Here is a 24178-nt window from a genome sequence, read left to right as displayed (position 1 = left end):
GAGCCCTGTTTTCCAACCTGGGACTAGTTTCAGTCACTTAGTGGCCATCTTCAGCCAAATAAAAATTAAACAGATCATGTGATAACTAAACATTAGTATAACAGACAAACAGACAAAGACAATGTTGCAAGAATAATTATAATATTAAATGGCATATAATAACAAAATTTATGGTTATGACCTTCTGGCTACGTGTTTAACTTTGTTGGTAATCCTTGAGTACAGTAGTTCTTGCGCATTTCAAACTTTAGGCCTAACTGCAATTTTCATTTATATTTGTGCTTAATAATAACCTATTGTAATTAGGATACATCTGAACGTAGTTTAAAAACTGTTGTAGTGTATTGTAGTGACTTATTAGGAATTAGAGTGCTTATTCTATTATTTTGAGTAGTCTTGCAAATTTCAAACTTTAACTGTAATTTCCATTTCAGTTTGTGCTTAGTAATAACCTGTTGTATTATAATTAGGATACGTCTGAACGTAGTTTAAAATCATTGTAGTGTATTATAATAGGTATCTTATTATAAATTAGTGTGTTTATTCTTTTACTGTGAAATATTTGTGTAGTATCTATACTATCTGTGGTATCTGTATTAACTCTCTTACTAGAATTCTGTTGCAGTAATTAGGGCAGACTTAACTGCAGTTTAGAATTGTGTAGACATAATTCTTGCGTAGGCTATTACTTTCGGTTTTCAGTAATTAACAGCAATTTTCATTCTATTAGGGTGTTGTAGAAAAAAATTCATACAACTAAGTAGTAGTGCAGTGTAGTAGTAGCTTATATTAATTACCTTGTTGTTGTGTGTTTTTTGTGAACTATCCTAGACAAAAAAAATTTCCTTTCATTTTTATAGGCAATGTTTCTTTCCTTTTATTTTTATTTGCACAGAATAAGTTATTTTATTTATCCTTTTCTTCCCATTATTCCGTAAATAATGGCTAAGCAGTGCAACTGTAGGGACTGTGGGTGTGGCCAGGCATTAAGGAGTATGAGAGAGGAGTTTGAGAGTTTGAGCGAGATAATTAGGATTCTCTCAGAGGACAGAAAGGAAAGTAGGCCTCCCTCAAATAATGTACAGGATACAGTAGGTGTAAAGGAGGGATGGGAAGGAAATGGGGGAATTGTAGAAGACAGGTGGTCTAATGTTTTAAGGGGAAGGAGATTGCAGGCTAAGGGCTCTGTTCAGGATCAGAATTCAGGACAGGTGTCTGTAAGAAATCTGTACGAGTCATTGCAGGTAGAACCGAGGGAAGATGAGGAACAGAGAAGTGTTGCTGAGATGTGTGGAAGTAGGAGGAAAGGAAAAGGTAGGAAAGGGAAATGTAGTGTAGTGGAAAGGAAAAGACAGGTGGAACAGGATCATGGGAGGGAGAAAAGGGAAGAGGAAGTAGCTACTGCAGCAGTGAGAGATGATAGGGCTGACCAGGAGGGGAGGGGATCAAATGAGGTGGGTAGGGTTAAGGCTCTGGTCATGGGGGATTCCATCGTTAGACATGTGGGGAAAGTGTGTGGAGGAAAGGGAACCAGGGTAGAGTGTTATCCAGGAATTAGGTTGAGGCAGATGTTGAGGAAAGTAGAAGAGAAGGAAGAGGGAAAGGAGAAGGTGATAGTGTTTCACGTTGGTACTAACAACGTAAGGCAAGCAGGTATAAGTACCAACATAGTTGGGGATGGGATCTGGTAAATGCAGCACGGGTGAAGTTTAAGGAAGCGGAGAGTGTTGTCAGTGGAATACTGTGTAGGAGGGATACTGACTGGAAGGTGATTGGGGATTTAAATGAGACTATGGAGTGGGTATGTGGGAAACTGGGAGTGAGATTTCTAGATCCTAATGCGTGGGTAGGAGACAGGGATCTGCGCCCAGATGGTCTTCACTTAAACCGTAGTGGTACATATAAGTTAGGAAACTTGTTTAGAAGGGTTATAGGCAGATACATTCAGGGAAACGGGGTGGTCTAGGGAGCAGTGTTAAGCGAACAGGGAACTGGAAATCAAGTAGGGATGACATAAAAATGTTAGTGCTCAACTGTAGAAGCATTGTAAACAAAGGAATCGAATTAAGTAATTTCATAGATATATACTTAGCAGATATTGTAATAGGAGTTGAATCATGCCTGAGAACGATATAATGGATGCAGAAATATTTTCACGGAACTGGAGTGTGTATCGCAGAGATAGGATAGGAATGGTAGGAGGGGGAGTATTCATTCTGGTGAAAGAAGAATTTGTAAGCTACGAAAAAGTTAAGGATGAAAAACATGAAATTCTGGGTGTAAGGCTCTTCTGTAAAGATAATAGGTAACTTGATGTCTTTGGAGTGTACAGACCGGGAAAGGGTAGCGCTGATGCTGATTGAATTATTTGATACGATAATCAGCTATGTTGGAAATGATATGGGAAGGAATGTGATAATAACAGGTGATCTCAATTTACCAAATGTCAATTGGGAAGGTAATGCGAACGACAGGAGGCATGAACAACAAATGGCAAATAAGTTAATGTGGGAAGGTCAGCTGATTCAGAAAGTGATGGAACCAACTAGAAGGAAGAATATTTTGGATGTGGTGCTGATAAAACCAGATGAACTCTATAGAGAAAAGGAAGTAATAGATGGTATTAGTGATCACAAAGCTGTTTTTGTCGTAGTTAAAAATAAATGTGAAAGAAAGGAAGGTTTTAAAATTAGGACGATTAGGCAGTACCATATGGCTGATTAAACAGGCATGAGGGAGTTTTTAAACAGTAACTATGATCACTGGAAAATGGTAAATAAAAATGTAAACAGACTCTGGGATGGGTTTAAAGCAATTGTTGAGGAATGTGAAAATAGGTTTGTACCTTTAAAGGTGGCAAGGAATGGTAAAGATCCACTATATTATAACCGAGAAGTAAAGAGACTAAGAACGAGGTGCAGGTTGGAACAAAATGAGAGTTATGCTATGCTAGTTGTTTTACGTCGCACTGACACAGATAGGTCTTATGGCGACGATGGGGCAGGAAAGGCCTAGGAGTGGGAAGGAAGCGGCCGTGGCCTTAATTAAGGTACAGCCCCAGCATATGCCTGGTGTGAAAATGGGAAACCACGGAAAACCATCTTCAGGGCTGCCGACAGTGGGGTTCGAACCTACTATCTCCCGAATACTGGATACTGGCCGCATTTAAGCGACTGCAGCTATCGAGCTCGGTAAAATGAGAGTTAGAAATGGTTATGGAAGTAAGGAGAAATTGAAGGAACTTTAGGATACAAAAGTTGAAAACTAGAAAAGCAACTGGAATTGATAAGATTTCTGAGGATATACTGAAGGTAATGGGTTGGGATAAAGTACCATATCTGAAATACTTATTTGATTATTGTTTGGTTGAACGAGTTATACCAAATGAATGGAAAGTTGCTATAGTAGCCCCTGTGTATAAAAGAAAGGGTGATAGACATAAAGCTGCAAATTACAGGCCAGTCAGTTTGACATGCATTGCATGTAAGCTTCGGGAAAGCATTCTTTCTGATTATATTAGACATGTTTGCGAAATTAATAACTGCTTTGACAGAAGACAGTTTGGGTTTAGGAAAGGTTATTCCACTGAAGCTCAGCCTGTAGGATTTCAGCAAGATATAGCATATATCCTGGATTCAGGAGGCCAAATGGACTGTATTGCAATTGACCTACCTAAGGCATTTGATAGGGCAGATCATGGAAGACTACTGGCAAAAATGAGTGCTATTGGACTAGAAAAAAGAGTGACTGAATGGGTGGCTATATTTCTAGAAAATAGAACTCAGAGAATTAGAGTAGGCAAAGCGTTATCTGACCCTGTAATAATTAAGAGGGGAATTCCTCAAGGCAGTATTATTGGACCTTTATGTTTTCTTACATATATCAATGATATGTGTAAAGAAGTGGAATCAGAGATAAGGCTGTTTGCATATGATGTTATTCTATACAGAGTAATAAATAAGTTACAAGATTGTGAGCGGCTGCAGGGTGACCTCGATAGTGTTGTGAGATGGACGGTGAGCAATGGTATGATGATAAACGGGGTTAAAAGTCAGGTTGTGAGTTTCACAAATAGGAAAAGTCCTCTCAGTTTTAATTACTGCATTGACGGGGTGAAAGTTCCTTTTGGGGATCGTTGTAAGTACCTAGGTGTTAATATAAGAAAGGACCTTAACAAATATGATTGTTAATAAAGGGTACAGATCTCTGCACATGGTTATGAGGGTATTTAGGGGTTGTAGTAAGGATGTAAAGGAGAGGGCATATAAGTCTCTGGTTAGACCCCAACTAGAGTATGGTTCCAGTGTATGGGACACTCACCAGGATTACTTGATTCAAGAACTGGAAAAAATCCAAAGAAAAGCAGCTCGATTTGTTCTGGGTGATTTCCGACCAAAGAATAGCGTTACAAAAATGTTGCAAAGTTTGGGCTGGGAAGACTTGGGAGAAAGGAGATGAGCTGCTCGACTAAGTGGTATGTTGCTTAAATCTGATATAAATAAATAAATAAATAAATATAAATAAATTCTATAAACATTTTAATCCGACAAAAGTTAATGGCTTATTGATGCAAACAAACTCAACTCCTCCCCTTACTTCTCCTAGGCAGTCCCCTCCACAATCCACTGCAGCCATCAATGCACCGCCTACCTTCACTTCCCCTTCCCACTCCCTGCCAAAACGTAAATTCATCCACACTCACTCATATAATACAAGGAGTGCAAACAGAACAACATGTTCTCAAGAGGCTAGGAGTAACACTAGACAATTACGCAGCAGAAAGAAAAGTAAGTGACAATTCTTTCGATAAGTAGTTTATACAGAATTATAATCAAAACCATAAACATATACTTTTTATCTTTCATTACAGACATACCAACAAGCCTAATTTGGAACATACAAGAACAATTCAAATTCTACATCACATTAAGTGTTTATTCACCAACAAGTTTGTTCATGAACAATATTCTCGTATTGACAACCTAAAATTAATGCCAATACATTTTGTACAAATGTTACTCCAGCAACAGCGAGAACACGTTAAATGTTCATAACATAGGCAATTATCAACTGTAGAAAATTGTTAATATAGTTAACGAAGTTTCAACGACAATCATACAAGTCAAGCAACATTGCGTCAATACAATTAACCAGATCTCAAAAAGTTTTCTAAAATAATTTTAAAGGATGTTCACCAGATGAGTTTCGTCAATAAAATGTTAGACTTAGATAGATTTTAAACAAATATGTTTTAACTTAAAGACATAATTTTATTGTTATATGATTTGTAAAATATTATTAAGATTTGTCAATCAGGTTTACAAGCATAATCTTAATCCAATAGAATAGATTCATGATCTTGTATAACCTTAAGTAAATAATAATTGGCTGATGATGCTCACGAAAAAGGAGCGAAACATGTACCATATCAACAACTTAATAATGTACCATATCAACAACTTAATAAATATGTAAGTTTTTATTTCGTTTTTACTGTATTGAATAGGTGGTAATTAACAAAATTATAAGAATTTGTATCATAAGTGGTATGTTCCGAGCTGTCAGTGGAGAGATGGCATGGGAGGACATCAGTAGACGAATAAGTTTGAGTGGTGTCTTTAAAAGTAGGAAAGATCACAATATGAAGATAAAGTTGGAATTCAAGAGGACAAACTGGGGCAAATATTCGTTTATAGGAAGGGGAGTTAGGGATTGGAATAACTTACCAAGGGAAATGTTCAATAATTTTCCAATTTCTTTGCGATCATTTAAGAAAAGGCTAGGAAAACAACAGATAGGGAATCTGCCACCTGGGCGACTGTCCTAGATGCAGATCAGTAGTGATTGATTGTTATGATATGATGCCTTTAAATTCACTTAGGACCTCAGGCAAAGAAGTAAATCTCTAATGTCTGAAGTAGAACAAGCACCGACTTGCTGGAGGAAGCAGGCAGGCCATGTAACCATGTAACATCACTCAAGGGAACTAGTCAAAGCAATGTATAAGAATTGTTCCAGTAGTGTGCAGACTCCAGTGGGGAGAACAGATTGGTTTAAAAACCAAACTGGAAGTATATTGTCTCCACTTATGTTTATAATGGTCAGGGATGAAATTCTAAGCGAAACGAAGGCAAGGTATGGGGGGGATCTGAAAATGTTGTTTGTTGATGACAATGATCTGGGGAGTCAACAATATGGAAGTTCAAATCCAACTAGAGGCTTTAAATGACAATATTGAGAAATTTGATATGAAAATCAGCGTGGAGAAGAGCAGAACAGTGGTGATGACAAGAGGAGAAAGAGAAGGAATCGTTAGTATCAGGGGACAAAACCTTGAGGTTTTTGAATTTTTCAAATATTTGGGAAGTGAAATAATGCAAGATGTAAGGTTGGATAAGGAGATCAGCATAAGATAGAAACAAGTTCTACCAGAATGTAAGGAACCTGGTATGGAACAGAGAAGTTCCTATGAAATGTAAAGAGATAATGTATACGTATGCAACAGAGACTTGGACTTCGACAGAAAGAAATGAGAGTAAAATTCAGGCCAGTGAGATGAAGTTCCTGAGGAGTATGGTAGGGAAGACAAGGAGAGACAGAGTAAGAAATGTTGAGGTCAGACAAGAGATAGGGGTAGAAAAACTGAGTGATGGGATGGAGAAGAATAAATTGAGATGGTTTGGACAAGTTACGGTGGAGGAGAGAAGTATACCAAAACAAGTGTTGGAGGCTAGGGAAGAAGGAAAGAGGGAGGCCCAGAGCAAGATGGATCAACTCTATCAAGAACAGTATAAGAAAAGGAAGGCTGGACTAGAATACAATTACTGAAGAGGAGTGGTGGAAGGAGAGACAATGGTGGAGAAGTGCCATCAACACCCCAGCCTGGCAGGAGATGGACATGGGGAAATGAAAATTATGATGATGATGATGATGATGATTTGGTCCATATTTTCAATCTTAATGGGCTTATTAAATTACAGGAAAGTCCCACTTATAAAATACAAGTTTATACGTTTCGTTCTTTGTAGAGAACATCATTAGCTTACAGCTCAATTAATGTTAAACTGGGATTAGTGGCGCAGGGTTTTTTATGACCTGCCTCAATTTTATTTCGTTACATTGCGCTTATTTTTAAACTTGGCTGCCACATACCTCTCCCCACATTCCTTACCTTTTTTCTTAGGTCAGTGGCATAGTAGTGAACTGTTGTTGATTCTTACAAAAAGGGGTTATTGCCAAGCAGAGCAGTGCAGCAAAGTGTCTCGTTAGACCCTGCGCCACCAGTTCCGCTCATTCGAAGTACACCAGGAACAGTGTTGAGTACTCAATGGGTAACTTGTGTAATCATGTTAGAAATTCATTCAGTCAATCCCTTACTGTTGAAATGAGTTATGAAGAGTATGAGACAAGTGTGTTACCTCTTTTACAGTCTGTGGAAGAGGAAGATGATTTTGTGAGAGTGAGGATGAATTAGAAGTAGTAAATACTAGCGATGATGATTTACCTTTCTTAACAGTTTTTGACCATAACAGGAAACGATGGTGCTACAAAATGGACAAAAATTCCTCCCCCTAAAAACTCACATGATCGAACCCACAACATTGTCGCTCATTGATACTCGTAGCAAGAAATTCATCATTGCATGAAGAAGCTTGGAGCATATTTTTCACGACTGATAATATGTTGCAGTGCAAACTGTACGAATCTGGAAAATGAAAGAGTCAGAGGATAATATACTTGCAAAAGAAGTACTTATTATGACATGGATTCTCATGAAGAGGATAATTATTTCCAGTAGCGTAATTATTTGGGAATGACCCCTCCCCACCACCCAGGGATATACTGCAGGAATAGCAGAATAGTAGCAGAATTTAAGCCTGTCGGCTGAATTCATCAAGGTAAGGTGTTTAATTAAGCTTATTGCCGTGCATGACATGTTTTTTAAATTTTTATAACATTCATATGCTATGAAGCTAATTAGTGTTGGATATATACATTTATTTATGATAAAATATCATGCTATTGAGCTAATAAACCTAATACATCAATATATGATACATAAAAATTAGTAATTCAGTTATTAGAGCAAATTCAATCATAGTGGTCAGAAAGTGCACCACACCATCTCACACGTTGCACCAACGAGCACCACCTGAATAGGGTTAAAACTGAAATCAAGTTACCATTTTATATATTATGCGAATAATGGTGCTTTGATTTCAATTCTAACAATAACTGAGCATTAACCTGTTGATGTTCTCTACGAAGAACAAAACATGTACTTATATAAAATAAACATTGTTAACTCGTATTGTACAGATGGGACTTTTCTGTAAAATAACAAGCTCAGAAATGGAATCCCAATGTAAACAAAGCATGGCACCCCCCCACCTCCTCACTTGCCGCATTGCAGCAGGTAGGCAGCCCGCTACAAAACTTTGTTGTGATTGAAATGGGCACTGTGGTGGATGTACTGAAGTACAGTAGTAGAAAACCCACTCTGATAATTACAGCATCAACAGGTAAAGGAGGCTTTTAACTGTAAATTTTTTTATAATAGCTAGGAATATTTTGTAGATGCATTATTCTGGGTCATAATTTTAAAACATCATTTACTGGTTCATAAATTAGTTCTAGATTTTACTGAAGATTTATCATAATTTACAAACTCAGATATAGAATTACGATAAATTCTATAAATAGAAAATTAATATGTTAAAATAGAATTTTGATGTATAAATTACATCGTCCTCCTTTCTTCTTATTCAGCTCCTGCCAGGTTGGAGCATTTATGTCACTTCTCCAACCTCCTCTCTCCTTCCACCATTCCTCTTCCATCATTTTGTCAAAGTCCAGATTTCTTCTACTTTCACTCCTCTTCACTGAATTGATCCACCGTGTTCTGTTGGATTTTTTATTATGGACACTTGAGTTTAAGGTTAATTACTAACGAACCAATAGGTATATTGTAAAATGAGTTATATCAATATTTTCCTTGTTTAACTCTGCATTAGAAAGTATCAAACAAATTATTTTTGAAGTTAATTAATTTTTTTTGTGGTTGTACTAAATATTGTCAGAGTTTTTGGCTTCTTCTCTAGGAACCACTCATTTAAAAATGTATACATGGAGAACTACTAATTGGATGGTAATGAAATTTTTGTACATTATAGCCACATGTATTGGTAGTGTAATAGCCAAGTTACAATTTTTTTCAACCACCCCAAAGAAAGTTATCATTTTTCTACAACATTTTCTTAGCCCAGGATAAATGTACAACAGGAAACATGGGCTTGTTTGGAGGCACCCAGTCATGGTTATCAGAAACAACCACCACCGTATACCGTATGTATGTACTAATGTATTACAAACATTACTTAGTTCATTGTAAGAACACTATGTCAAATTGGTGGCATTCTGTGACACCAAATTTGGGAATCTTTGTTAAGCAAGAGAGTCAATTATAAAGAAAGTTGTGTAGGAGGTTGGTTTTTCCAATATGACGCTTATCACTCAGCAGTTTTCAATGTTGAGTGCCAGTATTTCGAAAACTGTGTATCACATGTGACATGAATGCTAGGTAGTGATTAGCTCGGACGGAGAGGAGGTGCTGTGAGAGGAATGATGGCTGGTGGGAGAACCATGTGATTTGAAATATTTATTTAAGGGCTGAGTCACCGGAAGTGTTGGTCCTTTTTTGTGAAGTGTGCAATCATACTGTCGTATTGAATGGTTGTTGTGTCTGTTTGTGTCTTTGAGAATTGTGTCTCGACTCTTGACCTCCGGCTGGGACATCCGACTGAAGTGTTACTGCACGTCTATGAAGTCTGTTAGAAAGTGCTAACAAGCTATGGTATTTTAGCTTCATACAGTAAGTATGCATTTACTGTGGTATCAGACCATGAACTTGTTCACAAAGTTATCAGCGAGTGTGGTGAGGCATGAGGCTATCTAACCTCAACTTTGAGTATTTAACTGTAAATTAAAACCTACAACCTGTTTTCCAGTCATTGACCGGGTCAGGGATGTAATGAATGAAGCAGATATAGGCTGTTAGTACAATGGGGTCGCCACTCCCAAAGTGATTTATTAATGAATGATAGATGCTATGAAATGAGAATGGAGAGTGTTGCTGGAATGAAAGATGACAGGGAAAACCGGAGTACCCGGAGAAACACCTGTCCTGCCTCCGCTTTGTCCAGCACAAATCTCACATGGAGTGACCGGGACTTGAACCACGGTATCCAGCGGTGAGAGGCCGACGCGCTGCCATCTGAGCCATGGAGACTTTTGAGTATTTAACTATAAGAATAAATTGACAATATATCAAGTAAATGATATTACATTTTAGCTTCATACAGTACGTATGTATTTACTGTGGTATCAGATCACGAATTTGTTCACAAAGTTATCGGCGAGTGTGGTGAGGCGTGAGGCTATCTAACCTCAACTTTTGTAATATCATTTACATGATATATTGTATTGATCCTGCATTATTCACTAGCCAGGGTTTTTGTTTTGTTAGCGGCTTTACGTTGCACCGATGCAGATACGTCTTATGGCGTCGATGGGATAGGATAGGCCTAGGAGTTGGAAGGAAGCGGCCATGGCTTTAATTAAGGTACAGCCCCAGCATTTGCCTGGTGTAAAAATGGGAAACCATGGAAAACCATCTTCAGGACTGTCGACAGTGGGATTAGAACCCACTGTCTCCCAGATGCAAGCTCACAGCCGCGCGCCTCTGACCGCACGGCCAACTCGAGCCAGGTTATGTATCTATCTCAGCTAAGATAAAGATGTTGTTGTTTGAGTCATCAGTCCATAGACTGGTTTGATGCAGCTCTCCATGCCACTCTATCCAATGCTAACCTTTTCATTTCTACATAACTATTGCATCCTACATCTGCTCTAATCTGCTTGTCATATTCATACTTTGGTCTACCCCTACCATTCTTACCACCTACACTTCCTTCAAAAACCAACTGCACAAGTCCTGGGTGTCTTAAGATGTGTCCTATCATTCTACCTCTTCTTTTCGTCAAATTTAGCCAAATCGATCTCCTCTCACCAATTCGATTCAGTATCTCTTCATTCGTGATTCGATCTATCCATCTCACCTTCAGCATTCTTCTGTAACACCACATTTCAAAAGCTTCTATTTTCTTTCTTTCTGAGCTAGTTATCGTCCATGTTTCACTTCCATACAATGCCACGCTCCACACGAAAGTCTTCAAAAATATCTTTCTAATTCCGATATCAATGTTTGAAGTGAGCAAATTTCTTTTCTTAAGAAAGCTCTTCCTTGCTTGTGCTAGTCTGCATTTTATGTCCTCCTTACTTCTGCCATCGTTAGTTATTTTACTACCCAAGTAACAATATCCATCTACTTCCTTTAAGACTTCATTTCCTAATCTAATATTTCCTACATCACCTGCCTTCGTTCAACTGAACTCCATTACTTTTGTTTTAGACTTATTTATTTTCATCTTGTACTCCTTACCCAAGACTTCATCCATACCATTCAGCTACTTCTCGAGATCTTCTGCAGTCTCAGATAAAATAACAATATCATCGGCAAATCTCAAGGTTTTGATTTCCTCTCCTTGGACTGTGATTCCCTTTCCAAATTTCTCTTTGATTTCCTTTACTGCCTGTTCTATGTAAACATTGAAAAGGAGAGGGGACAAAATGCAGCCTTGCCTCACTCCTTTCTGGATTGCTGCTTCTTTTTCAAAGCCCTCGATTCTTATCACTGCAGACTGATTTTTATACAGATTGTAGATAATTCTTCGTTCTCGGTATCTGATCCCTATCATCTTCAGAATCATAAATAGCTTGGTCCACTCAACATTATCGAATGCCTTTTCTAGATCTACGAATGCCATGTACGTGGGCTTGTCCTCCTTGATTCGATCCTCTAAGATCAGGCGTAAAGTCAGTATTGCTTCACGTGTCCCTACATTTCGTATGAAGTCAAATTGATCTTCTCCCAACTCAGCTTCAACTTGTTTTTCCATTCTTCTGTAAACAATACGTGTTAAAATTTTGCAGGCATGAGATACTAAACTAATGGTGCGGTAGTTTTCACACCTGTCAGCACCGGCTTTCTTGGGAATAGGTATAACAACATTCTGCCAAAAATCGGATGGGACTTCTCCTGTCTCATACATCTTGCACACTAAATGAAATAACCTTGCCATGCTGGTTTCTCCTAAGGCAGTCAGTAATTCAGAGGGAATGTCATCAATTCCAGGTGCCTTGTTCCTATTGAGGTCACTCACAGCTCTGTCAAACTCTGACCTCAAAATTGGGTCTCCCATTTCATCAGCATCAACAGCCTCTTCATGTTCCAGAACCAAATTATTTACATCTTTACCTTGATACAACTGGTGGATATGCTCCTGCCATCTTTCTGCTTTGTCTTTTTTCCCTAGAAGTGGCTTTCCATCTGAGGTCTTAATATTCATACACCTAGATTTCCTTTCTCCAAAGGTTTCCTTGATTTTCCTGTATGCAGCATCTACCTTACCCAGGACCATACAGCCTTCGACATCCTTGCACTTCTCCTTCAGCCATTCTTCCTTAGCTACCTTGCACTTTCTATCCACTTGATTCCTTAATCGCCTGTATTCTTTTCTGCCCTCTTCATTTCTAGCATTCTTGTATTTTCGTCGTTCATCAATCAGGTCTACTATCTCCTGAGTTATCCACTGATTCTTGGTTGATCTTTTCTTCCTAACATTTCTTCAGCAGCCCTACTGACTTCATTTTTCATGACCCTCCACTCTTCCTCTATAGTGTTTCCTTCAGCCTTTTCATTTAGTCCTTGTGCAACATGTTCCTTGAAACAATCCCTCACACTCTTTTCTTTCAACTTGTCTAGATCCCATCTTTTTGCATTCTTTCCTTTCTTCAATTTCTTCAACTTCAGATGGCATTTCATGACCAACAAGTTGTGGTCAGAGTCCACGTCTGCTCCTGGGAAAGTTTTGCAATCCAACACCTGGTTTCTGAATCTCTGCCTAATCATAATGAAGTCTATTTGATACCTTCCAGTGTCTCCAGGTCTCGTCCACGTATACAGCCGTCGTTTGTGGTGTTTGAACCAAGTATTGGCAAGGACTAAATTATGATCAGTGCAGAATTCAATCAGCCGACTTCCTCTTTCGTTCCTATGTCCCAATCCAAATTCTCCTACTGTATTACCTTCTCTTCCTTGGCCTACCACTGCATTCCAGTCTCCCATCACAATTAGATTCTCGTCACCTTTTACATATTGTATTAAATCTTCTATCTCCTCATATATTCTTTCGATTTCTTCATCATCCGCTGAACTAGTAGGCATATAGACCTGCACTATTGTGGTGGGCATTGGTTTGGTGTCTATCTTGACGACAATAATTCTTTCACTATGCTGGTCGTAGTAGCTTACCCGCTGCCCTATTTTCTTATTCATTATCAAACCAACTCCTGCATTTCCCCTGTTTGATTTCGTGTTGATAATTCGGTAGTCGCCTGACCAAAAATCTTGTTCTTCCTGCCAACGTACTTCACTTATACCAACTACTTCTAACTTTAGCCTATCCATCTCCCTTTTCAGGTTCTCTAACCTACCACAACGATTCAAACTTCTAACATTCCACGCTCCGACTCGCAGAATGTCAGTATCCATCTTCCTGATGATCGCCCCCTCTCGTGTAGTCCCCACCTGGAGATCCGAATGGGGGACTAGTTTACCTCCGGAATATTTTACCCGGGAGGAAGCCATCATCAGTACATCATTCATACAGAGAGAGCTGCATGTCCTCGGGAGTTAGTTACGGCTGTAGTTTCCCGTTGCTTTCAGCCGTGTAGCAGTATCAACACAGCTAAGCCATGTTGAGTATTATTACAAGGCCATATCAGTCAATCATCTAGACTGCCGTCCTTGCAACTATCGAAAGGCTGCTACCCCCCTTTCGATGACCCATTCATTAGTATGGTCTCTCAACAGATACCCATCCGATATGGTTGCACCTGCGGCTCGGCTATCTGCATCATTGGGACACGCAAGCCTCCCCACCACGGCAAGGTCACATGGTTCGCAGAGGAGGAAAGATAAAGATATCTCATTGTAAATATGTACATTTAAATTTAGCGTGTGCTAAGGGACGGAGCAAATCTGATTGCAATACCTTCCTAGCTAGGTCGTCGAACCAGCTAGTTTAAATTCAGTGATTATGTGATATATTGAGGGAAAAGTGTTTCAGATGTTTTAAGTTAGGAAGGTGGATACTGTTAGCATGTTCCATGTGGAAATTTGCGATCAGTGATAATTTTCTACAGTGATGGAAGAGCGTATGGCTTAAATATTGATCTATGTTGTGATAAAGGACGTTACTGTCATGATCCGAACACATATGTGATCAGTGATGGAAGAGAATTTGTGTAATATTTTGTCCTATGTCATGAAGATAGATGATGTGAGCATGTTCCATGTATATAGATTTATGTTTTAATTCACTGTGTGTTAATGGAGGAGAAAGAATAGCCAGTATATCCTCATACAATTTTGTTCAAAAGTTCGCCAGGTCAAGTAAGCAAGTCAGGATATCGTCAGCCTATGACCCACCCTGGTAGATATATTAGTCTCATGCTACGTTTATATTGTGTAATATCAAGTACACTGGTGCCAAATCGGTTATTTAGAACTGTATTCTGCAGCATTGTGTTAAATGTAGTGAGGAGTCCAGAAGCCTATAGATGCCACTTGGGTGCTACAGCAGTTTAAGATTCATAACACCAATAATCATAACTAGCTGAAACCAGTCAAGACAAGACGGTTAATGGGATAAATATTTATTGAAGGATTTCCTTAAACTGCATGTGACATTTCTTATACTTTATTCTTTACAATTTTCTTTATGTCGCACCGACACAGGTAGGTCTTACGGCGACAACTGGATAGGAAATCGCTAGAAGTGGGAAGTGACCGTGGCCTTAATTAAGGTGTGAAAATGGGAAACGATGGAAAAAAATCTTCAGGGCTGCCAACAGTGGGGTTCAAACACAATATTTCCTAAATGCAAGCTGATAGCCACGTGACCCAAACCATGCAGTCACTTGCTCGGGGGATTCCTTTTACCATTACCTCTTGGCACTAGTGCAACACTTAACTGGTCATGGCTGAAAACTGGCTGAGGTAAATTGAGACCTTCACATCTTTTCAGGTTAATTGATTGTGACATAATCTATAAGTTACATGTCCGTATTGATTTTTGATACTCACAGATATTAAGTTTTGAAACTTCCACCTAATCAATACTTTATTTATGTACTGTTATTTTACAGTACCGGTTTCAACCTTGTGAAGGTCATCTTCAGCTGACTGACATAACATGTAATTAAAACATCGCTGATACAATAAGAATGTCACATAGTATAGGTAAAAACATTGTCAATTTGCGAATATTCTTCGTCCTAGCTTAAGCAATCGTCTACATTAAATGATATGAGAATTAAAACTTAACATTACTATTATGTACATGGATGATGTATGTTTAAAATACAATGTTCTTAATTATAAACGTTCACTATACCACATTAAAACTTATAGCTAGATTGGATAAAACATTTTGAGGCACAAATGAGTTCATACGGCATATTGCACTTACGTGACTACTGTATGTTATATCATGTGATCAGTCGTGTTTGTCTACTGACGTACTCAACATAATGGAAGATTTTTACATCAGTTTAGATCAATACGGCAATCCAAACTTCAATTTAAATGAAATTACAGACAGAATCAATATTCTTTTCAATGCAGTTATTCCATCCCTAAAAAACACTTACCTAAAAGGAATAAAAAAAACAAAACCAGACACACATTAAAGAACCGCCAGATGACACGCCCCGCTCCACTCCTACTTCCTGAACAGCCGCTCCTCCTATCCCTGCAACCTTCCCCTCCGCAACCACAAGCATCAGCTTCAGACACACACGAATCAGTTCACAACGTGCTCCCGAGTAGCACATACCAAGAGTCAACAACAAGCAGTAAGTGCACGCACACCTATTCCCACGTTAAATACACATTCCAACTTGGCAGGCATAAATTTCTTACACTTCATCTTCTATTTTTACAGATACTAATATGTCCAACAACACAAAGTGAAGAAGGAGCTTTCACTCTAATCATATAACATGATATGTCAAAATCAAGCAACACGTAATGACATTTTAACAAAAATAGATAATATAAGATCAAGGGAAGCACATCGTAAGACTAACAATCTATCCACAATTTTACACAAATTCTACCAAGTTTTATGGTAAAATTTTTAACTTTTTAAAGATGGACTGCAAGCATTCAAATATAGATCAACAAAGTTCCACATCATCAAATACCGAACAACCACCTTGACTTCAACATAAGTGTTTACATTACTTCAAGAAACTTACACCATTATACCATCAGTAGACAAACACAGCTGATCACATGATATAACATAATCACGTAAGTACAATACGCCGTATGAACTCATTTGTGCCTCAAAATGTTTTATACAATCTAGCTATGTTTTAATGTGGAATAGTGAACGTTTATAACTAAGAACATTGTATTTTAAACATATATCATCCATGTACATAATAGTAATGTTAAGTTTTAATTCTCATATCATTTAACGTAGACAATTGCTTAAGCTAGGACGAAGAATATTCGCAAATTGACAATATTTTTACCTATACTATGTGACATTCTTATTGTATCAGCGATGTTTTAATTACATGTTATGTTAGTGAGCTGAAGATGACCTTCACAAGGTCGTAACCACTAGTGTAAAATAACAATACATAAAGTATTGATTAGGTGGAAGCTTCAAAACTTCATATCTGTGAATAATTGATCGTGATACAAAATGCCACGGGAATTGGAAATTGATGCCTCTTGAAAGAAAATGGAAGTGTTTTATCGGATGTTGTTAAGTTCATTTGAGGAATTCGAGCTCTCTGTCCAGCTTTATCTTCATTTATTATTTCCAAATATAAACTATTTTTGTACAGACTTCTTAGAATTAGGCCCTAATTTGGTTCTGTTTAGGAGCCGTTGGGAAACGTTCCAATTTCTAAGGAGCAGAACTATGGCTCTAATTTTTAGATTTTTTTTTTTTTGCTAGGGGCTTTACGTCGCACTGACACAGATAGGTCTTATGGCGACGATGGGATAGGAAATGCCTAGGAGTTGGAAGGAAGCGGCCGTGGCCTTAATTAAGGTACAGCCCCAGCATTTGCCTGGTGTGAAAATGGGAAACCACGGAAAACCATCTTCAGGGCTGCCGATAGTGGGACTCGAACCTACTATCTCCCGGATGCAAGCTCACAGCCGCGCGCCTCTACGCGCACGGCCAACTCGCCCGGTAATTTTTTTATTTTATTTTTATTTTTTAGAATAAGAATATGTGGAGGCAAACCATTAATTCCAAGGAATTCAAAAATTATGTAGGAAAGTTACGCAGCTATCTCTTATCTTCAGTATTACGGGACTACAGGACAAGTGCATGGACATAAAGCATATAAAAAAAAACAACAAGCTGCTGCTTTGTAAAATTATACTTATATTGCCTTAATTTGTTGTCATCTTAGTGGTATAGCCTGTATACTAAGTTAGGTTTGTACTTTTTGTACCAGTAATTAAAATTTACAGTTAAAATATGTAGGCCTATGCATCACACTGTATTATTGTGGTGGCTGGTTTTCAGAACTGGTGCCTAGGTCAGCAGAAAACGTTTCAAGCCCAGCACAGAACTGTTTTTCTCAAACATAACATGACAATGCAGTAATACCTGTTTCTATGTTATTTCTCTCTCTGCAACAAACTCCCTTGTTCACACCACCTACAGTACTACATAAGAAGTTTAGAATGATGTAGGCTTTTATATCTTTTACTGTGTTTGAATTCCTTCCTTTATCATCGCCGTATATTTCTATGGAACGGTGTTTCCAGAGCAGTTTAGTCATTATGTTTTGCATACTAATATATGTTTATATGATGCAAGCATATAACTTCCAAAAACAAAACACGTTTCAGCCAGAAAAATTTCAGACTGGAAGCAAAGCAGAAAGGGTTTTATAATCATATAGTTCTTCATAAGCTATATTCTCTGACTTTTTGCACACTAAATACAAAATAAACAAATTTATTTTTAGGCAATATTTTCAAAACAAACAGGTTAAATTTCATAGAAGTGGATTAATGAAAAATAACAGTTTCATTAATTGAATAAAAATAAACACTGTTTACTTACCACACAAGCTGATCGTTGTAAAGAAATGCTGTATATTTTACTTGAGCAAACATAGCTTCGATCAAGTTAACAAAACACTGAACTCTGAGAAAAGTCTGCTTATCTAGAGGGAGGAACTGAATTCCCTGGAATACATCCAGGATATCACAGTGGTTGAGCTTCAAAGTTAATAAATACTGAAACACAAAAAAGGAAAAAAAATAAATCTAACATAGAAAATACCAAAATCAGAACCAATTCTATGCAGATGAATCTATGTTATCATACAATGTGGGCTTTCTACATTCCACTAAATAGAAATAGGAAATCTCCATGAACACTGAATAAGCATACCTGCCAACTTTACAAACCCAAAAATCAGGAGATTTTGATATGAAAATCAGGAGATACAATTGGTCAAAACTGCTTACTCTACATGTCTTGCGCAATACAGGAGTACTATGGTATATATAATAACACTTATTAACTCAAAACCCGACTGTTTCTATACGAGGCTACAAGGCTAAAAATTACACATTTCTATTCCCTCACAGGAAGTATGTGAGTGAGATGATCGGTCTCTGATATGCCTTCCAAAAATAGTATGAACTCGTGCTCCACACGTGTGAATCAGTCATACACTTAGATGCCATTACTTAGCAAATGCATAGCATCACACGTCCGCTTGATTTTGCAAAGCGCAATGCTATTTTTATCAAGTAATAAATTAAAATTTGCCAGAATTTTTTCCAAATAGCTCTTAAAAACTCTAGAAAAGTCACTAGTCGCTATCTTTGATATTCTGTCACTAAATTACTAAAAAGCCTCTAAATTTAGCGACTAGTCTCTAGAAACAACTACACTGATGTGCATTAAGGAGTGAGGGTAATTGTTTCCACCTATTCAATACTAGAACAGTGTGACGTCAATACTACAACAGTGTGACGTCATTAATACAATCACGAATTTATTAGATTTCAACATTGGGACTGGTTTCGGCATTTGTATTTGCCATCATCGGCCAACCAAATGAAATGAAGTTTTTGACTGATGTGAACGAACATGAACATAACATGCAAAAACGAGAGACTGACAATCAATATATGCACCACGATGTACAGGTTTCAATAAACATTGCATATTCATGTGCATTTCTCTGATTAATTATTGAAAGCGGCCAATGAGCAAAGGACTTCCACCCACTGGCATACAAAACTGAAATGGAGGGATTTGAAAACAAATGTTTGATGTTCACCAAAAAATAAGCTGAAATCGGGAGAAATAATAGAATAATCGGGAGTCGGGAAAAGCTGTCGAAAATGGGGAGTCTCCCGCCTAAATCGGGAAAGTTGGCAGGTATGCATAAGAGTAGTCTTAATCTAACATATAATTTTATTATCTAAACCAAGAAATATTTTGATATACTGTTTCTTAAAGAATGTACTGCTTGTTGATCAAGTTATCCCAGTCTAGAAGTATGCATTATGAATTCCAGGGATGGTATTCCTATATATGGCTCCTAGCCCAGTGCAAGACAAAGGATTGACAGATTGGGACAGGATCAATTCAGGTCCTGGGAAGACAACTGAGGAGTAGCCTGAAATAAGGAATTCACATTAACTACTGAAGTACAGAGTAAATTGCAGCCTGACTTAAAGAAGAAGGTAAAAGCATCTGAACACTTGAAAAATTACTAAGGAAACCACAAAATTGCATTTCAGTCTAAGCATACAGTGAATATTACTTAATTACATGAGACAGAACGTATAATAAACAAAAGCTACCAACACTTGAACAGAAGGAATGGTAATATACTAGGCCTTTCTCTTTATTAGTGGTGATAGGGCCGATGACCTAGATGTTAGGCCCCTTTAAACAACAAGCATCATTACTGGCAATTACACTGGTCAACAATGATTTTGTTAAATGTATAATTCATGGTGATTCTTATGTACTTTTGTGTGCTGATTACGAATATGAAACCAGAAACTTCCCATCACCCACAGTTTTTTTTATAATTTCAAATCTTTTTCATATTTACGGTTTAGCATGCTACCATTAACAAAGATTAATAAACTATTATAATTGTTGGTTTATCATACTCTTACTATATTGTTTTACTTTTTATTCTCTTAAGAATGTACAGAATTCCATATTATTCATTGTTGCCACAACAATTAGAAACTTTAAAACAATGCAGTTGTCAGTTGAATTAGAGATTTCTTTCATGCGACTGTCTGCATAGAGTTGTGCTTCCAAAGTCTACTGAAAGGAGATAGTTTGTGTTCAATATACAGTAGTGTTTTATTGTGTAAAAAATGCCTCGCAACTGTAAAAATAAACCAGACAGTTTCTGTAATATATGTGGCGAGTTAACCCTTAAAGCGCAGAGGCAAAGTGTTACTACTTTAATTAAGGAAGCTTATGAGTTGTATTTTGATTGCAAGATGGATCTGAATCAGAATTGGGCCCCTAACATATGTTGTGCTTCATGTGTAACTCTACTGACTGGATGGATGGATGGATGAAGGGGACTCGCCATATGCCTTTTGGAATTCTGATGCAGTGGAGGGAACCTACGGATCATTTGACCGATTGCTATTTTTGTGTGACTAATATCTCTGGTATATCTTCAAAGTCAAAACATACAGTTGTATATCCGTCTCTGGAATCAGCAACCAGACCGGTTCTACATGGTCCAGGGCTTCCTATACCTTCTCCACCAGATAGATCGTTGATGCATGGAGATGAAGAAGTTGATGTTGGTGAAGAGTTATGTGATGATAAAATGGATGATGACCAACCGTTTGTAGAATGTTCTGCTGCTTCTTCTGAGCCTCATTTACTTACACAATCAGATGTAAATGATTTGGTTCGTGATCTTAATTTGTCTAAAGCCAAATCAGAATTACTCGCTTCAAGACTAAAAGGCTGGAACCTTATAGAGAAAGATACCAAAGTCTGCTTCTTCCGCCAACGTCAAAAGGAATTTGAGCATCTTTTTTCTAAAAAGGAAGAACTAGTTTTCTGCAATGATGTTACAGGTCTCTTCGAGTTACTAGGGCAGCAGCATAATCCAGAAGAATGGCGTTTATTCATTGATTCTTCAAAAAGAAGTTTGAAAGCAGTACTGCTTAACAGTGGAAATACATTTCCATCAGTTCCTGTAGCCCATGCAGCTAACTTACAGGAATCATATGAGAACATGAAAATGGTACTATCCGCTATCCAATATGAAAAGTATTCCTGGTAGATATGTTCAGATTTGAAAGTTGTAGCTCTCTTACTTGGTTTGCAGTTAGGATATACGAAATTTTGCTGCTTTTTATGCAAGTGGGATAGTCGAGATAGAAATAATCACTATATAAAAAAGAACTGGCCAAAAAGACAGTCATTTACTCCAGGACAGGAAAATGTCATTCATCAGCCCCTTGTTGCATCTGACAAAATCATACTGCCCCCATTACACATAAAAGCAGGTTTGATTAAGAATTTTGTAAAAGCACTTGATCATAGTATGGATGCATTTCAATTTCTCCAAACCAAATTTCCAGAAATATCTGTAGCTAAACTAAAGGAAGGCATATTTGTTGGTCCTCAGATCAAAGAACTGATGAAAGATACAGTGTTTGAAAGCAAGTTAAAAACATACGAACTAGCTGCATGGTCATCATTTAAGAAGGTGGTCACAAACTTTCTAGGAAACTACAGATCAGAGAATTACAGGGAACATATTAGTGAACTTCTACAAAACTATAAACACATGGGATGTAATATGTCTCTTAAAATACACTTCTTGGACTCGCATCTTGACTTTTTCCCTGAAAATCTCGGCGCTGTCTCAGACGAACACAGGGAACGTTTCCATCAAGACTTCGTCGAATTTTGAAAGCCGTTACCAGGGAAAATGGGGTCCAAATATGCTGGCTGACTACTGCTGGTCACTCAAAAGGGATGTTCCTCAAGCTAAGTTCAGCCGAAAATCTACCTCATACTTTTAGGTATATAAATGAAATTTAAGTTTAGATAATAAATTTTAGTAGGAACAACATTTTTTTTTAATTTTTTGAAAATTACTCAAAAACTGTGAGTGATGGAAAAATTCTAAAAACGGATTTGAAATCAGCAGAAAAAAGTGTATGTAAATTAAAATGCACGTAAATTCAATTTAAGTTAAGATAATAAATTTTAGTAGGAATAACAATTTTTTAACATTTTTTAAATTTTTTCAAAATCACTCAAAAACTGTGTGTGATAGAAAAATTCTAAAAACAGATTTGAAATCAGCAGAAAAACGTGTACCAGAACACCCTTTCACTTCCATTTAACAAACAAAAATTTAAATTTTGTTGCCCAGTGTTATTAATTACAACCAATACAAAAAAGATACTTCCGCAAAACATCTATAGTCCCTCAATGTAGTCTCCAGCATTGTGTAGAACCCATTGCCAGTGATGATGAAGCTGCAGTATCCCTGTAGCAGTGCATGTTCTCTGGATGGTGCAAATGGAGTGGTGTCTGTCACCTGTAGAACTTCAGGAACAACAATTCCTTCATTTTCGGTATCAAATCAAAATCACAAAGGCTTAAGTTCAGGGGAATCATAAGAGCACTTCGCAGCCCCACCGAGCATATAAATTAGCCACCTGAAAAATGATGGAAGGAGTCTGCAGAAAGTACCACCACTTCTTGTGCAACACTGATCACAGGTGATGTTTTCAAAATGCTGTTTCACTTTTGACTTTCATGGGAACTAACAGCCAGAATGGTCTCAGAGGCTATTCTCTGCAGCACAGTGCATGCATGGAGCGTTGGATGGACAAGTTCATGTACTGCGAGGTAGGCAAGTTACTACATTGATTCAGTTTTTTGGTGTACGTACAACAGTGTTGCCACTTAATAAAGGAACATCCCTCATATAATGGAACAGGATTCATAAATTATCTGGACAGTTCCTTGATCAGTTTATGGGGCAAAAATCTCTTAGCATTGCCGAGTGGAAGTAACTGTAGGTAATGAATTAGACAAAAACCAACAACGTCGAAGACACTGACAAAGTAATCAGACAATGCAAAGAACCTGGGATATGTTCTCAAAGGAGTATTTGAATGTTACCAACAAATATTTAGTGTGCCCAGAGAAGGAATATGCTTCGATACAGTGACAGAATTCAGGATTAGACCTGGGAATTAACACTACCAAAAGAAAACATTTCATAGATATTTAAGCTTAGAAACTAGTTGCTGTGCAAGTTAATGGAAAAACAAGTGATGGAACAGAACAGTAACAGGAGTAAAGTGTCTGGTAACTACCGTTAAGTTGCTGGATTGTGAGCAATTGCTAAAAGACCTCAACAATGTTATAAGATGGACAGCAAACAATGGCACGAAGGTAAATGGGGTGAAAAGTCAGGTTGTCATTTCCACCAAATGGGACAGTCCTCTTAGTTTTAATTACAGTACTGTGTTGATGGGGCGAAAGTACCACTGTAAGTACCTAGGTGTTAATATAAGGAAAGATCTTCATTGGGGTAATCACATAAACAGGATTGTACATAAAGGTTACAGCTCTCTTCATATGGCTATGAGGGTATTTAGGGTTGTGGTAACGATGTAAAGGAGAGGGCGTATAAGTCACTGGTAAGACCCTAATTAGAATATGGTTCCTTTGTATGGGACCCTCAACAAGATTACTAGATTCGAGAAAGGGGAAGAGATCCAAGGGAAATTAGTACAATTTGTTCCGGGTGATATCCAACAAAAGAGTAGTGTGTTAAAAGAAGTAAAAACCGCATTTACCTGGTGTGAAAATGGGAAACCACAGAAAACCATCTTCAGGGTTGCCAACAGTGGGGTTTGAACCCACTATCATCTGAAAGCAAGCTCACAGCTGTGCGTTCCTCACCGCACAGC

General features: G+C 37.7%; 1 protein-coding gene across 1 annotated transcript in view; it reads right to left on the bottom strand.

Annotated features, from left to right (window-relative positions):
- Ccz1 (vacuolar fusion protein CCZ1) overlaps positions 1-24178 on the bottom strand; it is a 128754-nt gene that overhangs the window by 80002 nt on the left and 24574 nt on the right. The window contains exon 5 of the mRNA XM_067141965.2: positions 18288-18463. Coding sequence (XP_066998066.2) covers positions 18288-18463 — 176 coding nt within the window. The remainder of the gene's footprint in view (positions 1-18287; positions 18464-24178) is intronic.

Source organism: Anabrus simplex, chromosome 2, assembly GCF_040414725.1.
Source record: "Anabrus simplex isolate iqAnaSimp1 chromosome 2, ASM4041472v1, whole genome shotgun sequence".
NCBI classification, from domain to species: domain Eukaryota; kingdom Metazoa; phylum Arthropoda; class Insecta; order Orthoptera; family Tettigoniidae; genus Anabrus; species Anabrus simplex.
Note: the sequence above shows the minus strand (reverse complement) of the source record. Positions and strands in the feature narration are given on the sequence as shown.